Source organism: Eretmochelys imbricata, chromosome 2, assembly GCF_965152235.1.
Source record: "Eretmochelys imbricata isolate rEreImb1 chromosome 2, rEreImb1.hap1, whole genome shotgun sequence".
In the NCBI taxonomy this organism is placed as follows: Eukaryota; Metazoa; Chordata; order Testudines; family Cheloniidae; genus Eretmochelys; species Eretmochelys imbricata.
This window is the reverse complement of record NC_135573.1, coordinates 68,808,745-68,828,841: the sequence shown is the minus strand read 5'-3', so window position 1 is coordinate 68,828,841 and position 20,097 is coordinate 68,808,745. Positions and strand designations below refer to the sequence as shown.

The 20,097-nt window shown below is 45.1% G+C and overlaps 1 protein-coding gene across 1 annotated transcript in view; it reads left to right on the top strand.

The window, feature by feature from the left end:
* Positions 1-20,097, top strand: part of RP1 (RP1 axonemal microtubule associated) — a 291,326-nt gene that overhangs the window by 180,708 nt on the left and 90,521 nt on the right. The window contains exons 32-35 of the mRNA XM_077809001.1: positions 412-631; positions 2,299-2,453; positions 16,424-16,637; positions 18,076-18,266. Of these exons, the coding sequence (XP_077665127.1) occupies positions 412-631; positions 2,299-2,453; positions 16,424-16,637; positions 18,076-18,266 (780 nt within the window). The remainder of the gene's footprint in view (positions 1-411; positions 632-2,298; positions 2,454-16,423; positions 16,638-18,075; positions 18,267-20,097) is intronic.

The window sequence follows — 20,097 nt, the reverse complement described above, 5'->3', positions numbered from 1 at the left end:
TCTTGTTATTACCCATAATACCTAACACTTAGGGCTTGATCCTATTGATTTTAATAGTAGTTGAGGGCACTCAGCAGCCGGCATGATCAGACCATTACATAACAGCTTCCATCCAAGGCCCTCAGTGCACAGATATTAATGAATTTAGCCTCACAGCTCCTTAGCAGGGAAAGTATCATCCCCATTTTTCAGATAAGGAAACAGAGAAGGAAGATTCAGATGGCATGCCCAAGGTCACACCAGAATTCTATAGGAAAACCAGGAATAGATTGCTTATCTCCTTTATCTTAACCACAAAATCATCCTTCCTGTCTGTTAACATTAGCTTCATCTGTCCTATGCCATTTGGAAAAAGTCTCTGTTCATGATGCTGCCTTGATAGCCTACTTTTCTTCATTATATTTATTGCAGGTTGAAACTGGAGATGTGGGGGATGTGTACAAGATTCGGGTCAGCTGTGATGATTTGCCAGGTTTTGAGGGCTGGCATCTGAAGTCCTTTCACATGCAAGAGCTACATACTAAACAAGAAGTGAACTTTGACTGTAACTGCTGGCTCTCTGTTAACAGGGAAGACAGAGAGCTGGTGAAAGAATTCCCTGCAGTGAATGAGAACCAGAAACCTTTACCAGGTAAAAATAGCAAAGGAGACAGGAACAAAGTGAACCAGACTTTGAAAAAGAATAAGTTCAGCAAATATGACATTTAATCATTCTCCTTACTTATAATCTGTGGTGCTTCTGCAGTGACTCTGCACATGCATTGTGAGAATATTGCACATTTTAAAATCTCTCCTAGTTACATGACAAATTGGGTTTAACATTTGCTAAATTTTGTGCATAACTCTAAGTGTGCAAAACTGGAAAAATCTAATTATGCTAGTAAAAGATAAGACATAAATCAAAGCTATGGAAGTCAATTTTGGTAGACTTAGTATTGAATTCTTTAGCTTATCATAGCTTGAGTTACTGAAGTGAATATCAGAAATAATCATTACTGTACACTAAAGTTGTGCTGTAATTTCAAGGGCATTTATGTAATGTGGGAAGGTCCCACTTTTTCAGAGGGCCTTCCAAAATTGTACCCATAAAATTAAAGAATAGAGAGCTTCACATTTGTGCATTACACATGCAGGTCAATTGGTTAAGGGCCCAACTGTCATGGTTTCTCTAAACCGAGGCTATGTCTACACTAGCACTTTCATCGGTAAAACTTTTGTTGGTTAGGGGTGTGAAAAAAATCACCCCTTGATCGACATAAGTTTCACAGACAAAAGCGCCTGTGTGGACAGCACTATGTTGGCCAGAGAGCGTCTCCTGTTGACATAGCTACCACTGCTCATTTGGAGTGGTTTAATGATGCCGACGGGAGAACCCTCTCCCGTCGGCATAGAGGGGCTACACAGGAGACCATACAACCGTGCTGCTGCAGTGGTACAGCTGTGCCACTGTAAGGTCTGTAGTGTAGACATAGCCTAAATGTTCTAACATGGTAACACGGTTTGCTCCTATCTGAGCATCTGAAAATTACTATGGATCTTAAAGGAAAACTACACTGATTAATTATGACCTCATATATAGCTAAATATTAGCCAAATAATAATGTATATTGAAAATTATATATAGAAAAAAAATTTAGGAGCTCATGTTACTATGTCACTATCTCCATAAAGCGTAACATAGGGCTGCAGCCTTATTGATACTTCCCAGAAAAAGGCCTCTCTGACACTGTAGACTGGACCAGCGAAATGCAGTCATATGACTGCATTATAAAGACAGAAGACTTTAAAAGGCATCATGTACCTTACAATGTTAAATGTGTTCATTAGCTTGTCATATAATACATACACTGTCATGAATTCAGATACTACGCTATGTCCATCCCCTCTGCTCTAATTTGCATCATGTCAAGAAGTGCCTTCCTCCTTGATGGTTACTTTTTTATTATTATTATTATTATCATGGAGACATTTATTCTTCTGACGGACAAGAATTGACTTCTCCTTAGTTCCTCCAGAGTCCCATACAATAAAACAGAATGATTTTTTCCAAGTGTACTTGCACAAGAGCCACATAGGGACAATCAAGTTCCCACTGTCAATGACTCCAGTGGGAATTGGATCAGGTTCATACAGAAGAACCACTCTCTTTCTGTTCTAATCTCCATGTAATGTGTTCTTTTTTTGGTTGTAGTTTCTCTGATTTTATTAGAATATCTTTAAATTATATTGCAGTTTTCCTTGAAGCTTTCCCTTTCAATTCAATCTGTTTTGTTCAAACAATCTTCTTTCTTTGTATAGTCAACAAATATATTGTCTCTATACACACTGGTGACCACTGGGGATCAGAAACCTTTGCAAATGTTTATATCACTCTGTATGGTGAAAGAGGGGACACAGGTGTGAGGAAACTGCACGAATCATTGGTAAAAGGAGGAAAATTTCAAAGGAACAAGGTAAAAAGACACAAATCTTAAGTTTTCTTACAAACTCAAACAATAGCACTGTTTTCTGAATGTCTACCACCAGCTCTTGATTGTAAGAACAAAATTCTCCTTATAGATTTTTGTAGCAGTATTCTGTTCCAGCTTTATCCCTAGATTTTCCATAGGTGATAATCAGGGTTCTACATTTGCATGTGTAAAGCAGCTTATCTGAGTCATAACCCTTGTGATCATGCCTCTCAACTTTTTATGTCCCAAATGTGGGATGCAGTGTGTGACAAAGAACCAAAATTAGTGTCATAAAAATGATTCATGCAGGAAACTTATATTGCTGTGAGATTCATTCCTTTAAATGTAAATAGCTGTTTTGATAATCATAGCTTAAATATTATTTCTGTTGATAATTTTCAATAACAAAAGTGAGGGGGAGCCAAATTTGTTTGGAACGTAGGTAGCTTTTGGGACTAAAACAAATGACACCCCCTGAAAGAAGAGATATTTAATGTATAACCTCAGATGAGAAATTTTACTTAAAGAAGAGAATGCACTGACAGAGTTTAAAAATAAGATAATCCTTTTTCATACTTACTCACCAAGCTATAGTATTCTTAAGAAAGCAGAGAGTCTTAGATTTCTGTGAAATTATTTCATTTAACAACCATATCGACAACATAAAGGATGAAACGAGATTCAGTGTCTAACTTAGAGAACCCCTAACCTGTCTGCTTCTATGTGTGTCTCAAGCCCACTTCCTGTTAGTTACTTGCAGGGTCCACAAGGTGGCATTATTCCATACTTAACTTAGCTCCTTCGTTGAGTAGTGGCCCTATGCATGCTCCACTTCAGGAGTTCATGCTCCTCTTGAGCCCTTAATTGGAGATTTCTAGCTATCCGTGTCTGTTTGGCTCGCACATGCACCGTAAACCTCCATGTGGCAGACACCAAGGCTATATAGGGGTGAACAAGCGATCTGCCCTCAGTTCCTTCTCTATTGCCTCGGCCTGAGGTGGAGCCCTAGCGTTTCCACCTAGAACATGCTCAGCCTTCTGTTTTTTTTATTGCAGTTATGCAGTTTATAGTTAGTTAGCAAGTTAGGTGAGAGGGTTGTTTTTCCCTCTCTTTTCCTCTCTGGGAGACTTGTCTTCTCCTAGCGGAGCATGCCTGGCTCGCCAGGCTTCAAATGCTGCCTTTCTTGCCAGGAGGCTATACCAGTAAGCAATGAGCACTCCAGGTGTGTCTGGGGCATTCCCACATATTGCAGAAGTATTCCTTCTCCTTGGTCCTAAAGCCCAGGACAAAAAAGACCAAGGAGATAAAGCTCAGAGCGTTAACCGTAAAACACTGCCCGCAACACTCTCTGAGCCAGGTCAGGAGACCTATCCCACCACACATCTGTCTCTGGATGGATTCAGCACCCTGAAAACCTCAAGGCATTCTTCCCCTAAAGAAGGGAATCTTTGGAGGCCACTAGGAAGACACCCAGAAAGAGAAGCATGGACTCTCACTCTAAGCCCTGGTCTACACTAGGACTTTAGGTCGAATTTAGCAGCGTTAAGTCGATGTAAACCTGCACCCGTCCACACGATGAAGCCCTTTATTTCGACTTAAAGGGCTCTTAAAATCGATTTCCTTACTCCACACCTGACAAGTGGATTAGCGCTTAAATCGGCCTTGCCGGCTCAAATTTGGGGTACTGTGGACACAATTCGACGGTATTGGCCTCCGGGAGCTATCCCAGAGTGCTCCATTGTGACCGCTCTGGACAGCACTCTCAACTCAGATGCACTGGCCAGGTAGACAGGAAAAGAACCGCGAACTTTTGAATCTCATTTCCTGTTTGGCCAGCGTGGCAAGCTGCAGGTGACCATGCAGAGCTCATCAGCAGAGGTGACCATGATGAATCCCAGAATCGCAAAAGAGGTCCAGCATGGACTGAACGGGAGGTACGCGATCTGATCGCTGTTTGGGGAGAGGAATCCGTGCTATCAGAACTCCGTTCCAGTTTTCAAAATGCCAAAACCTTTGTCAAAATCTCCCAGGGCATGAAGGACAGAGGCCATAACAGGGACCCGAAGCAGTGCTGCATGAAACTTAAGGAGCTGAGGCAAGCCTACCAGAAAACCAGAGAGGCGAACAGCTACTCCGGGTCAGAGCCCCAAACATGCCGCTTCTATGATGAGCTGCATGCCATTTTAGGGGGTTCAGCCACCACTACCCCAGCCGTGTTGTTTGACTCCTTCAATGGAGATGGAGGCAATACGGAAGCAGGTTTTGGGGACGAAGAAGATGATGATGATGATGATGAGGTTGTAGATAGCTCACAGCAAGCAAGCGGAGAAACCAGTTTTCCCGACAGCCAGGAACTGTTTCTCACCCTGGACCTGGAGCCAGAACCCCCTGAACCCACCCAAGGCTGCTTCCTGGCCCCAGCAGGTGGAGAAGGGACCTCTGGTGAGTGTACCTTTTAAAATACTATACATGGGGTTTAAAAGCAAGCATGTGAAAGGATTACTTTGCCCTGGCATTCGCGGCTCTCCTGGATGTACTCCCAAAGCCTTTGCGAAAGGTTTTTGGGGAGGGCAGCCTTATTGCGTCCTTCATGGTAGGACACTTTACCACTCCAGGCCAGTAACACATACTCGGGAATCATTGTACAACAAAGCATTGCAGTGTATGTTTGCTGGCGTTCAAACAACATCCGTTCTTTATCTCTCTGTGTTATCCTCAGGAGAGTGAGATATAATTCATGGTCACCTGGTTGAAATAGAGTGCTTTTCTTCAGGGGACACTCAGAGGAGCCCGTTCCTGCTGGGCTGTTTGCCTGTGGCTAAACAGAAATGTTCCCCGCTGTTAGCCACGGGGAGCGGGGAGGGTTGAGGGGATAGCCACACGGTGGGGGGGAGGCAAAATGCGACCTTGTAACGAAAGCACATGTGCTATGTATGTAATGTTAACAACAAGGTTTACCCTGAAAGAGTGTAGCCACTGTTTTATAAAATGTGTCTTTTTAAATACCGCTGTCCCTTTTTTTTTCTGCACCAGCTGCATGTGTTTCAATGATCACAGGATCTTCTCCTTCCCAGAGGCTAGTGAAGCTTAGAAAGAAAAAAAAACGCACTCAAGATGAAATGTTCTCCGAGCTCATGCTGTCCTCCCGCACTGACAGAGCACAGACGAATGCGTGGAGGCAAATAATGTCAGAGTGCAGGAAAGCACAAAATGATCGGGAGGAGAGGTGGTGGGCTGAAGAGAGTAAGTGGCGGACTGAAGAGAGTAAGTGGCGGGCTGAAGACAGGGCTGAAGCTCAAATGTGGCAGGAGCATGATGAGAGGAGGCAGGATTCAATGCTGAGGCTGCTGGATGTATGGTTGAGCTCCAGTGTATGGTTGAGCTGCAGCAAAGGCAGCTGGAGCACAGACTGCCACTACAGCCCCTGTGTAACCAACCGCCCTCCTCCCCAAGTTCCATAGCCTCCACACCCAGACGCCCAAGAACGCGGTGGGGGGGCCACCGGCCAACCAGCCACTCTGCCACAGAGGATTGCCCCAAAAGAAAGAAGGCTGGAATTCAATAAATTTTAAAGTTGTAAATTTTAAAGTGCTGTGTGGCATTTTCCTTCCCTCCTCCACCATCCCTCCTGGGCTACCTTGGTAGTCATCCCCCTATTTGTGTGATGAATGAATAAAGAATGCATGAATGTGAAGCAACAATGACTTTATTGCCTCTGCAAGCGGTGATCGAAGGGAGGAGGGGAGGGTGGTTAGCTTACAGGGAAGTAGAGTGAACAAAGGGGCGGGGGGTTTCATCAAGGAGAAACAAACAGAACTTTCACACCGTAGCCTGGCCAGTCATGAAACTGGTTTTCAAAGCTTCTCTGATGCGTACCGCGCCCTCCTGTGCTCTTCTAACCGCCCTGGTGTCTGGCTGCGTGTAATCAGCAGCCAGACGATTTGCCTCAACCTCCCACCCCGCCATAAACGTCTCCCCCTTACTCTCACAGATATTGTGGAGCACACAGCAAGCAGTAATAACAGTGGGAATATTGGTTTCCCTGAGGTCTAAGCGAGTCAGTAAACTGCGCCAGCGCGCCTTTAAACGTCTAAATGCACATTCTACCACCATTCTGCACTTGCTCAGCCTGTAGTTGAACAGCTCCTGACTATTGTCCAGGGTGCCTGTGTACGGCTTCATGAGCCATGGCATTAAGGGGTAGGCTGGGTCCCCAAGGATACATATAGGCATTTCAACATCCCCATCGGTTATTTTCTGGTCTGGGAATAAAGTCCCTTTCTGCAGCTTTTGAAACAGACCAAAGTTCCTGAAGATGCGAGCGTCATGTACCTTTCCCGGCCATCCCACGTTGATGTTGGTGAAACGTCCCTTGTGATCCACCAGAGCCTGCAGCACTATTGAAAAGTACCCCTTGCGGTTTATGTACTCGGCGGCTTGGTGCTCCGGTGCCAAGATAGGGATATGGGTTCCGTCTATGGCCCCACCACAGTTAGGGAATCCCATTGCAGCAAAGCCATCCACTATGACCTGCACATTTCCCAGGGTCACTACCCTTGATATCAGCAGATCTTTGATTGCGTGGGCTACTTGCATCACAGCAGCCCCAACAGTAGATTTGCCCACTCCAAATTGATTCCCAACTGACCGGTAGCTGTCTGGCGTTGCAAGCTTCCACAGGGCTATCGCCACTCGCTTCTCAACTGTAAGGGCTGCTCTCATCTTGGTATTCATGCGCTTCAGGGCAGGGGAAAGCAAGTCACAAAGTTCCATGAAAGTGCCCTTACACATGCGAAAGTTTCGCAGCCACTGGGAATCGTCCCAGACCTGCAACACTATGCGGTCCCACCAGTCTGTGCTTGTTTCCCGAGCCTAGAATCGGCATTCCACAGCATAAACCTGCCCCATTAGCACCATGATGCATGCATTGTCAGGGCCCATGCTTTCAGAGAAATCTGTGTCCATGTCCTGATTACTCACGTGACCGCGCTGACGTTGCCTCCTCGCCCGGTATCGCTTTGCCAGGTTCTGGTGCTGCATATACTGCTGGATAATGCTTGTGGTGTTTAATGTGCTCCTAATTCCCAAAGTGAGCTGAGCGACATCCATGCTTGCCTTGGTATGGCATCCGCACAGAAAAAAGGCGCGGAACGATTGTCTGCGTTGCTCTGATGGAGGGAGGGGCGACTGACGACATGGCTTACAGAGTTGGCTTCAGGGAGCTAAAATCAACAAAGGGCGTGGCTTTACATCAAGGAGTATTTCAGGCAGGACTTCACGGAGGGTTCCAATAAGAAATGGTGCACCTAAGTTATTGTTCTTATTGGAACAAGGAGGTTAGCCTGGCCTCTGATTGATACATGGCTAGATTTACCTCGCTGCACCTTCCCTGTGAGTGACTGCAGTGTGACCTAGAGGAATGAGTCCCCTAGACGGGGGAGGAGGCAAATGAGTACAAAACAAATCTGGTCTATTTCTTGTTTTGATCCACTCCATCTATCTTTTACATCTTTGGCTGGCAGCAGATGGTGCAGAAGGACTACATGCCATCCACATCTCATGGCTGCTCCGCAGAAGATGGTGCAATAGGACTGCTAGCAATCCGTATCTCCTGCCTGCTCACCATAAGACGGTTCAATAGGATTGACTGCAGGACTAAAGAGAATGACCTGGTCAAGTCACTCCAAATTTAATCCCTGAGCCGATGTCTGCCCAGGCGCTCATGGCCGACGTGGCCAGGAGCACCTCAGACATGACGATGACAGCTACCAGTCATACTGTACCGTCTGCTGCCACAAGGCAAGGGGTTGCTGCTACTGTGTAGCAATGCCGTACCGCGTCTGCCAGCACCCAGGAGACATACGGTGACGGTTACCTGAGCGGGCTCCATGCTTGCCGTGGTATGGCGTCTGCACAGGTAACTCAGGAAAAAAGGCGTGAAACAATTGTCTGCCCTTGCTTTCACGGAGGGAGGGATGGAACGGGGGCCTGACGATATGTACCCAGAACCACCCGCGACAATGTTTTAGCCCCATCAGGCATTGGGATCTCAACCCAGAATTCCAATGGGCAGCGGAGACTATGGGAACTGTGGGATAGCTACCCACAGTGCAACTCTCCGGAAGTCGACTCTAGCCTCGGTACTGTGGAAGCACTCCGCCGAGTTAATGCACTTAATACACTTAGAGCATTTTCTGTGGGGACACACACACTCGAATATATAAAACCGATTTCTAAAAAATCGACTTCTATAAATTCGACCTTATTCCGTAGTGTAGACATACCCTAAGAAGCCTGTCATAAATATAAAGGGAAGCATAACAACCTTCCTGTGTACAGTACTGTAAAATCCCTCCTGGCCAGAGGCACAATGTCCTTTTAACTGTAAAGGGTTAAGAAGCTCAGGTAATCTGGCTGGCACCTGACCAAAAGGACCAATAAGGGGGCAAGATACTTTCAAATCTGGCGGGGAGGCAGGGGGAAGGAGGCTTTTGTCTGTCTGTTTTGTGTGCTTGCCGGAGAGTGATATAGAAAGCAAGCAATTGAACTCCATTAGAATCAGTAAGTACTAGCAAGGAAATGCGTTAATTTACTTTTGTTTTGACTTGTGATTTTCTCTGTGCTGAGAGGAAGGTGTATTCCTGGTTTTCTTTTTGTAACTTTAAAGTTTTTGCCCAGAGGGAAATCCTCTGTGTTTTAAATCTGATTGCCCTGTGAGATTAGCTTCCCTTCTAATTTTATAGAGGTGCTTCTTTTACCTTTTTTCTTTCTAATACAGTTCTGTTTCTTTTAAGAGCCCGACTGATTTCTCTATTGTCCTAAGACCCAGGGGTTTGGGTCTGTGATCACTTTGTAACCAATTGGTTAGGATATTATTCTCAAGCCTCCCCAGGAAAGGGGGTGTAAGGGCTTGGAGGGATATTTTGGAGGAATAGGAACTCCAAGTGGTCCTTTCCCTGATTCTTTGTTAAATCACTTGGTGGTGGCAGCGTACCCTCCAAGGGCAAAAAGTTTGTGCCTTGGGGAATTTTTACTCTAAGCTAGTAGAAATAAGCTTAGGAGGTCTTTCATGCGGGTCCCCACATCAGTACCCTAGAGTTTAGAGTGGGGAGGGAACCATGAGCCAAAAAAGATCAGGTCCCCATCAAGGTCCTCAGTCTCTGAAGGTATTGCTGAGGCCAAGGGCTCTTCCTCCAGTACCGGTGGGCCTGTGAAGCCCTGGAGTTCCAAGGACAAGAAGCATGGCTCCAATAGGGCCCAGGTACCATCCACCAGTAATGAGGATAAGTACAGGGTACCATTGAGCTTGACCCTGCTATTGGCACCAAAGGATCCATTCTGTTAATGCGGTCCTGCACCTTAACCCAGCCATCAGTACTGATGCAAGCAGCTCAGCCAGGGGTATCCTCAGTATCGAGCAAGCAGTGGTGCCAGATGTCAGTGATGCACTCATCAGTGGTACCAGCAGCTTCAGCTACCTCTACCTTGTCTGTGGCGTTAGTCTCCAAGTGGCCATCCTTTGGCACAGGACTCCACGCTGTCTTCAACGGTTGCCCCACCCCCCACCCCCCATGGGAGGACATGGAGGAAGAGGACTCCTAATCAGTCTCCTTGATTTTGGTAAGGGGTACTCTTACATACCCCTTTGGGAATCTGCTTTTGGCCAGCTATAGGGAGGACCATGCAGGTCATCAAGGATGGTGGTGGAATCAGCATTGCTTGCGACCCCCACTTCTTTATGGACCCCTAAAATGGCTACATTGGGATCTGTGGGCCGCCTATCAGTAGCAATTTACCAGACCACCAGTACTGCCCCTCAGGGAGACCAGAGTTTCCCATCCCCCCTCTCCCCATCCTCCACCCCGCAGGAGGAAATGTTTGAGGACCACAAGGCTAGGGCAGATGAAGAAGCCATGCCTGAGACTCCCATTTCATTATCATCAGTGGATGAGATGGTTATGCCTCCACCACTTTTCATGGCTGACAATTTCAGGCAGGTTCAGAACCTCATTAGAAAGATAGCCCATACCCTGCAGATCCCTCTGAGGAGGTCAAGAATGTGCAATACTAGCTGCTGGGGATCTTGCAGTCGGCAACACACTCCAGAGTGGTGATACCTATTGATGAGATTGTCCTGGCTCTGGCTAAGACAGTCTGGCAAACACGTTCTACTATTCCAACAACATGCAAAAGGGCAAATCAGTAATACTAAGTGCCCCTTAAGGATTCTGACTTTTTATTTTCCCATCCCCCACCCAACTAACCTAAAAACAATGAGGAGTCCTTGTGGCACCTTAGGACTAACAAATGTATTTGGGCATAAGCTTTCGTGGGCTAGAACCCACTTCATCAGATGCATGGAGTGGAAAATACAGTAGCAGGTATATTTATACATAAGCAAGTATTTTCCACTCCATGCATCTGATGAAGTGGATTCTAGCCCACGAAATCTTATGCCCAAATACATTTGTTAGTCTCTAAGGTGCCACAAGAACTCTTCGTTGTTTTTGCTGATACAGACTAACATGGCTGCCACTCTGAAACCTGTGACCAACTAACCTAGTGTTGGATGTGGTGAATGAATGCTGTACTTTTTGAGATCTCCCCTCTTGACAAGGACAAAAAGCAGCTGGATCTCTCTGGATGAAAGTCATACTTGTCCACAATCCTGTGGTTCTGGAGCGAAAATTATCAGGCGGTCATGTCCAAATACAACAAGCTCACAGTCTTTATTGAGCAGCTGCCGCACAACTAACTGCAGAGGGCCAACTATGTCCAAACAGCTCTCCAAGCATCCCTAGATACTGTGGATGCTACTGCCAGATCCATCTCTACAGTGGTAGTTATGTGCATGGCTCTAACTTTCAGGGTTTCTGAGAAAGATTCAAAGCACAACAGGACCTCCCCTTTGACGCTCATAAGCTTTTCTCAGAGACCACAAATAACTCCCTGCGCATGCTGAGGGACTCCAGGGCTACCACAAATAACGCCCTGCGCATGCTGAGGGACTCCAAGGCTACCCCCCACCCCCGAGAAGAAGGGCTGAACCAGGCCAGAGAGGCTGCACAGACCCACAGCTAATCAAAGAAGGCCTGGGGAGAGCAATCAGGGCAGAGGGAGAGGCAGCCAATCAGGGCCGGCATAGGCCCTATATAAAGACTGCCTAGCAAAGAGCAAGGGAGTCTCTCCCTGGTGGGCAAGGGAGGAGGACTGGCTCCTGAACTGAAAGGTAGTACCTTAGACAGAGCAGTGCTGGGGAAGAGCAGAAGGAGCTGGGGAGCTCTGGCCAAGGAAAACCCCAGGCTGCTGGCCTAGCTACAAAGGGTTGGGCAGGTGCATAGGGCCAAAGGGGAAGTGGCCCAGGGACAATAGCAGGACAAGGGGAGAGAAGGAGAGCAGAGAGGCTGCTGCTAGAGGGTCCCTGTGTCGGGACCCAGAGTAGCGGGTGAGCCTGAGTCCACCCCTTCCCACCTGTACTGCACCTGGCTGAGGAGGAGTGTGGCCTGATAAAGGCTGTGGCTGACCCCTGTGACAAAGGGCTAGACTTTGAGGCTGTAGTTGGCCACTAGGGTGGGTGTAGAGCAAAGACTGCTGATTGCACCAAACCCCCAGAAGGGAGTGAGACTGGAGCAGTGGGCTCTGCCAGAGGGCAGTGTCCTGAAGAGGACGCTGCTGAAAAGGGAGCAATGTGGGTCCCCAAAGCAGCAGAGCAGACGAAGGGCAAGGCTCCATGTGCAAAAGGTGCTCCATGACTGGACGGAGCTAATTCCTGGAGCAACCAGTGGGAGGCGCCAGCGGTGGTGAGTCTTGACCTCGTCACACACACCTACAAGCAAGAAACATTTTAGTAGGTCACGGACTGCCCAGAGGTCATGCCCTGCTCTGTTCTCAGGGTACCACAGACCCATGGAACACCTCCCAATAAAGAGACAGAGGTTTTAGAGTAAGAAGGCCACCAAACCACACTCCATAACTGCCCAGGCATCATCTAAACAGCAGTTTTGATGGGCTGATTGAAGGTTTGAATCCTCCCGCTCCTCTGGATTTATGATTGTGCCCTTTAGCCTTCCTCTCTTTGGGGACCACGTGTCCATTTCTACCAGGCTTGGGAGTGGATCACCATGGACCAACAGATCTTGGAGGTCATAACATCAACTATACCATTCATTTTATATCACTCTCTTCCTTCCACCCCTTCCCTGTCCCTCTTCAGGGACCTCTCTCATGAGCTTCTGCTGAGGCAAAAGGTGGACTTTCTCCTCCAACTAGGAGTAATAGAACCAGTCCCTTCATCTCAAAGGGGCAGGGTGTTCTACTCAAAATATTTCCTACTGCCAAAGAAGAACAGTGATTGGAGCCGGATCTTAGATCTAAGATTGTTGAACAAGTTCATTAAGCCTCAAAAGTTCAGGATGGTGACTCTGTAAGTCCGTTGCTGGAGGAAGGGATTTGGAGCAAGGCAATCAAGGTAATGTTGGACAACATGTCCTGCGTGTTTTATATTAACAAGTAGGGAGGAGCAAGATCCCCTTCCTTGGGTACTGAAGCCATAAAGCTCAGGAACTGGTCCAGATTTTAGTGGTCTAACTCCCAGACTCCCAGAACACCACAGCCAGAGATTTCTCCCACCACTATGAATGGGACCTGGACACCCAGGTTCTTCACAGCATGTTCCAGAGATCGATCTTTTATGCCGCTTCAGAGAACAGGAAGTGCTTTCTCTTCTGTTCCAGGGCAGGATCTATGTCACCACTCCCTGGGGGTGCTTTCCTTCTATTGTGAAAGAAGAGTCTGTTCTATGCCTTTCTCCCACCTCCCTAATTCTAAGGGGGCAGAACGAGATCAGGCAGGACAGGGCCAGAGTTCTTTCTTCTCATAGCACTAACTTGGCCAAGACAAGCTTGGTATCCTTACCTGCTTCAGCTCAGTATCCAACTATCAATCAAATTCCCAACCGTGTCTCAGGGTGTGGCTCCTTGATGGCTCTATGGATGTGCAGCAGATGTTATTAAACAGTAGAAAAACATTAACCCGCACTACCTACGTACTGAAATGGAAGAGATTTTGTCCATTGGTTTGGTTGTTGCTACCTCTAGCCTGAGTTGGTTCCCCTTTCTCTCATCGTAGGTTAACTGCTGGATCTAAAGACATCTGGGTTATCCATCAGATCAGTCAAGGTACACCTGGCCACAGTGTCAGCCTTTGAACCCCCAGGCAAGAGATTCTTAATTTTTGCTCACCCGTTATCATCCAGATTTATTAAGTGTCTGGGTAATCTCTTCCCCCACATTAGATCCTGACCCTGTTTTGGGACCTCAACCTGGTTCTCAACCACCTCATGAAAGCTCCATTCAAACCAATGGTGATCTGTTCCCTACCACATTCATCAATGAAGATGGCCTTCTTAGTTGCCATCATGTCAGCACCTAGGCTCAGGGAGATTGGAGCCTTGATGGCAGACTTCCCACCCCTGCCTCCCTTACAATGTTCTTTATGGCAAGGTCATTAAAGTTCCACAATCTAGGTTCCTACCAAAGGATTTTCATCCTAACTATTCTATCCATCTGCCAGTATTTTTTCCAAAACTTCAGTTCTCAGCAGGAATCCTATTTCCATATCTTGGATGTTAGAAGGGACTTCACCTTCCACCTGAACAGGAATAAGCAGTTTAGGAGATCGCCTAGACTCTTCTTCTCCTTTGAAGATAGATCTAAGGGGGATCCTATCTCTGCTCAGAGACTTTTGAAATGATTATTGGATTGTATCTCTGCCTTTTATGACTCTGCAGGTGCTCAGCCGCCGCCTCCTGAGGCCACATAATAGGCAACATCTACTGCATTTTTTTTTAAAGAATGGTCCAGTATCTGAGATATGCAGAGCCACCACTTGGATTTCAATCCATACAGTTTCAAAGCATTAAGCCATGCTTCATGCCATCGGATCTGATGCAGCACTTGGTTCTTCAGTACTAGCTTCAGTTCTGGATCCTGTTCTGGAGCTCCCTCCTCCTCCTGGGGATACTGCTCAGAAGTCAAGTGAAGTGGAGACACTATTCAAAAAAGAAGGAAAAGTTATTCACCCTATCCAGTAACTGCAGTTCTTTGAGATGTGCGTCCCTATGTGTTCTCTATTACCCATCGTTCCCCTCTGGTTTGGTTGTTCCCTAGGAGATGCCTAGGTAAAGAAAGAACTGAGGGAGGTTTGTCCATGCACCTATGTATAGCTTTGGTGTCTGCCATGAGGAGGCATAGGGCACATGCCTGGGCTGAACTGCTAGCCAGGGGCGGATTAGGGTTTTGTGGGTGGCCTCTAGATCAGAGCAAGTGGGGGGCCCCTCCACCCTTTCTGCCTGCAGTTTACTCCCTCCCCACCAGTATGTCAAGGCGCAGGGGCTTGCCCTGTTCAGCCCACCTGCCCTCCCCTCCTGTGCGGGTTGAGGCATGGGAGCACCCATTTTCCGGGACCTCCCCCAATTAGCTGGGGCCCCTGGGCATGGGCCCCATTGGCCTAGTGGCTAATCAACCACTGCCGCTAGCTAGAAATCTCCTATCAAGGGTATAAAAGGCACATGCACACCTGAAGTGTTGCACCGATAGGGACACACATCTTGAACTACAGTTACTGCACAGGGTGAGTAACTCTTCCTTCATGCACAGATTTTTCCCTGTATTGCCTTAATTAAGAACCAGTTACTTAATTGTACTTGCAATCTGGCTGCCAAGTCTGGAATTCTAGTAAATGGATGTTTTATCACCTGAAAGCGTTTTTAATATTACTGTAAGATAAACTGCTTTTGTGTTACTTTTATACAAAAATAGCTATGACGTTCTATAGCACTTTGGTAACCACAGAGTTGTTCTTCACAGAGCTGTTTGCTAATATATCCATTCTAAGTGCCTTGTAGGTTTATTTATTAGGATACCATAGTACATAAATCTATTTTTTATAATTTTTATCTGAAACACGGTTATTAAAACTCCAATTGTTTTCACCTTGATTCAGTACTGAGAGGCTGCAAACATTTCCAGCTAATCAAAACTTATTGACCATTGTTAGCCACACTGAGGCCCACTGGGCCCTCATTTGGGTAGTGTACAAAGCAGATAGGATTGTTATAAAATGAAAAGAATACATTGCACCAAGCTGTCCTTGAATCATATAGATTTAGTGCTGCATTAAATTTCCTCTTTTGACTCCTTGCTCGCCATTGTCCTCTTTTCCTTCTCTTTCCATTTGCCCTCTCCTTTCCTTTACTACTTTCCCTTCTTTCCCCATTGCTCTCTCCATTCTGTTCCTCTTCAGTCTTTGTCTTTCCCATCCTTCTCTTTCATCTCTGCTTGTGTCTCTTTCTCTCTCCTACCCTCTCCCATCACCTCCTTTTCAGTCTTCTTTTCCCTCCTTTTTTTCTCATGTTGTACAGAAAACAAAAGACAAACTTCTCTGCTTTCTAAGAGAATTCAGGATTATAGAAAACCTTGTCTCCGAATGAATAAGCTTTTTTCAGAGTGTTAAGTTCCCTCTGGAACCCTACTAATGTATATTTGCATAATAGATCCTGGAAGGCAGAAACTCCCAATGAGTGTATCAGAACCAAGATTTTCTAGTGATATTTTAGTATCCAGAAGCATATTGTAGCATAATTTGGAATGACTGATTAAATGTCCCATATGAGCCAAAGATCAAATGAGCCTGCAGTCATTACTAATAAAGGGCCCGAGCCACAATGTTTGGAATCTAATCAAGAACTGAAATATGCTGTTCAGAGAGGGGATTTCCTTTTCAACCATTATAGATATAAGCCAGTCCTGACTTTCAGATCCTGATCTAGATCTAGGTCCAAGTTTCCTCTGAAGTTCAAGCATATTCAGATCCAAGCTTTTGGTTTAAGTTCATCTCTAGTTATAATACTTTGCATTTACGCTGTGTGTGTGTTCCATTTTTGCTGCTTTTCAAAGTATTTCTCCTTTTTGCAGGTGGATTCATTTTTAATAGAGGCAGTTTCTCTGAGCCATTTGCGAAAGGTAGTTGTAGGACATGACGGAGAAGGATATGGGGCTGGAATGTACCTCAAGATGATAACAATCAAGGAATCAGAGGACTCAGATAAAGAATGGATCTTTCCATGTTGGAACTGGCTTGATACTCATCTGGGAATTCATGAGACTGTTTGTGAGATTATAACAATAGGTAGGTCCTTCTGCAACAAGACTGCAGTCAATGAGAGTTCCACCTGCTTACATCAGATGTTAATTAGACTGAAGGTCTTTATAATTGCTATAATATCTTTATTTGGCTGTAAACATCACACACATTTTCAGCATGATTTTTCTATAATAGCAAACACACTGGTAAGGTCAGAGATAATATAATCTAATGCTGCATAGTGCACTGTGCACAAAGCAATAGCCCTCTGAATTAAATTTAGCATGTTAAAATTTAATGGGGGATCAGAATGTGAGAAGAGGTCTCATGGGGATAAGTGGCTTAAAGTAGAGTTTTAATGCACTAGTTTTCAGCCTGTTGGGAGCCAGTTTTAAGTCTAGGGAAAAGTTAGTTTAGTGGTCTCAGTTTAGTCCTTATCTGAGGGCATTAGTCCACACCCACAGAGCTACGGCACTGTTCGGTAGAGCTGTCGCTCCATTTGGCTGAAGCCTATCATTGTGGCAGGATTGTAAGTCAAAACCTACATGCAAGTGGCAGAAAGGCATTGGGAGGTGCTCACAGCAGTCTCTCACTTCCAAACAAGAAGTAAAATTCATCAATCCCATTTAAAAATAAGAGGAAAGAAGATCGCTGTAATCAGGTGTTGTATCCTATAAAAATAATGCCAAGAAGATAGATGCACCAGTGGAAATGAACCTCCCGAGTTAGATCTGTAAGGGGGGGAAAAATAAGTAGAAAAGCGAGAAGCAATGTGTCTGTATCAGATGCACTTAGAACCCACCATTTAGTTTTCTAGACTCATTAAAGGTAGATTTTTCTGTGTTGTGTTATTTGCATAGGATGTTTACATAAGATTGTTTAAACAGATTCCAAAATTAAAGGTCCAAATGTAGCAGACCTGGAATTATTTAGAGGGTTTTTAGCATTGCTGTATGTGGATCTGGCTAATGTGGGTTTAGAGCACTTTTTTATATATATATTTTCAGCTCTCAGTATCATATAACATATTCTTATTTAAGGTCTGATTGCAAGTGGGGATTTCATGGATATATACCAGGTGTTATGCTTCAGGCTACTATTGTTTCTAAATGAGATAAATGATATAGGTGAGCTAGTGAGTTGGTGACATTGATTACTTCTGTCAAAACAGTTAATTAGGGTTATGAAGGAGGCTGCATGTTCTTTAATAATTAGTTCCAAAAAGGACAGTAAAAACAACTTCACATCCAGAAAATATTCTGTAAATCTAAAGTTTGAAACACAAAAGAACATTAAGGTTAAATCTTGATTGAAAAAATGCAATAAAGGTATGATGTGTTATTCTTAGTGAATTGTTGCCATAGATACAACATAACCTTCAAATACAGCTGTGTTTGTGTACTGTAAAGCCTGTGGTCCTAATATATTATGCCTTTCTCTCATGCTAACTTCTTTCCTCTTTCTGTTTGATAATTTTTTAAAGGTAAAAGATTGATTTCTAGTCCTAAACTGCCTCAAATCAACGTGCAGTCCTCAGGTCTGTGGATAATGGACATCATTGGATCTGACGTCAACACTGAAATGGATCCAATACACCTTTCTTTCATCTTTTATGGAGACCTGAATCACAAAGAGTTGGCTCTTCAAATTACAGGAAAAGCAACTCAAATCAAAGTAGTTCAATCTTTCTAGAACTTCTAAGAATCATGTACTTAATAATCCTTTTAATTCCCGTAGAAATCGTTTATTTGGGCCAAATTTCCAACATGATTTCTAAACCTGTCTGTGCAAATTGGCGCACACAGTCATTTTTGTCGACAAATGATAGGATTTGCACATCCACAATGGCATGTTCATGAACAAATCCTGCCTGATTTTCAGGCATTGTGTGTTTGCATATGAAAATGCTGTGATTTGCTAGTGCATATGGTTGTGCATGTCAGACTGCAGGCACAGATATACAGGCCAGTTTGAAGCCCTTTTGAAAATGTGGTACTTCGTCATTTAATCCACAAATATGGTGTATAAAGTCAGAGATACCAAGTGACTTTTCTGGGGTCAGGCTATGATAGGGTAAAATGCCCTTGTCCCTTTTCCTCCCTAAACCTCATTATCTAATTCTTCTTCCCTTCCGCTATGTTTCTCCTTCCTAACTGCCTTCTCTCTTCATCCTATATTCACACCCATTCCATTCCCTTGCCTCTTTTGCTTTCTATCTCTCTCTCTCTCGCCCCTCCTTTCTTTTACCTTTGCCCAACTCCTTGTTCCCCTATCAGGATCCTCCTCCCTTATGCCACTCTTTCATCCTTTCCCCCTCTCTTTCTGCCTCCTTTCCCTCTCCTTCCCAACTAATTAAAACATCAACAAACCTTTGAGACCCACCTTCAGTCAGTAGGGAGTCTGTCACTTCTCCACATGCTCACTTCCTTTTGGGAATTATACTGCCTTCTCTGAAGGGGGGGGGTATTCCTGTTCCTAGAGTTTTTATTGATACTCCACTCTGCTCTGTATGTGCTACAGACAGTGGGGAGTGGAACAGTAATTAAATGAATGCTGCTGAAGCAGACCCAGAATTGGAGTAGCTCCTAACTTGGCTGTAAAGGAGGGGAAAGAGCCTCCACTATGGGCATAATCCACTAAGAGGAACTCTTACAGATTTAATTTAAAAAAATGAAATATTTCATTCTTGTCTGCTGCCCTTTAATCTACACCTTTAATCTAACAATTTCCACCCACCACACCTACCATGGCAGGCTAATACTGCTTGGGGGAGCATTTCTTTTTTATCCTGTAGAAGGCAGATTCAAATGAATACTGCTCCTAACCATCTGAGCGTATCACTTACCCCAATGTGTGTCTCGAAAGCAGGACATTTTGAAGTTCCTTATTGGTGAGTTTCCAGCATAAACAATCTTTATACTTTTGGTTGATGAGTGTGGGGGCTGCCAGCATGCATATCTTTGATCTGTCAGTAACCACAGGTCTCACTGAAACTCATGGGTATGCTAGTCACTTTTCATTCAGGTTAAATGAGGGAGCAATTAAATACCCCTTTGTTCAGAGATAGCTGAAACAATAGAAACCACTGTCCAAGGCATTTGACCTCCTGGGAAGACTTAAGCAAGAACTAATTCAGGGAGAATTAGAGTGGTTTCCCTGGGGCTTGTGGGGCTGGGACATTGACTGGTGGAGCTGTGGGTGTCACAAGCACTCAGGATCAAAAAGCTAGGAGAGCACTGGTGAGTGTGGCCTTGGGAGGAAGTCAGGGGAGAGAGTTTCTTTTAGGAACTGGACTGACTGGAAAGCTGGCTTCAATCTGTGAGCAAGGAAACTGCCTCCTGGTGTTTGTTTCTACTATGATCAGGGCAGCAGGACTTTGTGTACATTCTTTGTAAATGAATAGGATTTGCACCAAAGAACTATCTGAATCTATCATCAATTTCTCTTCCTAATGGAAAAAACCCAACAAGGCCCCAAATATTGGCTAACTGCTTGGGCCAAGGGA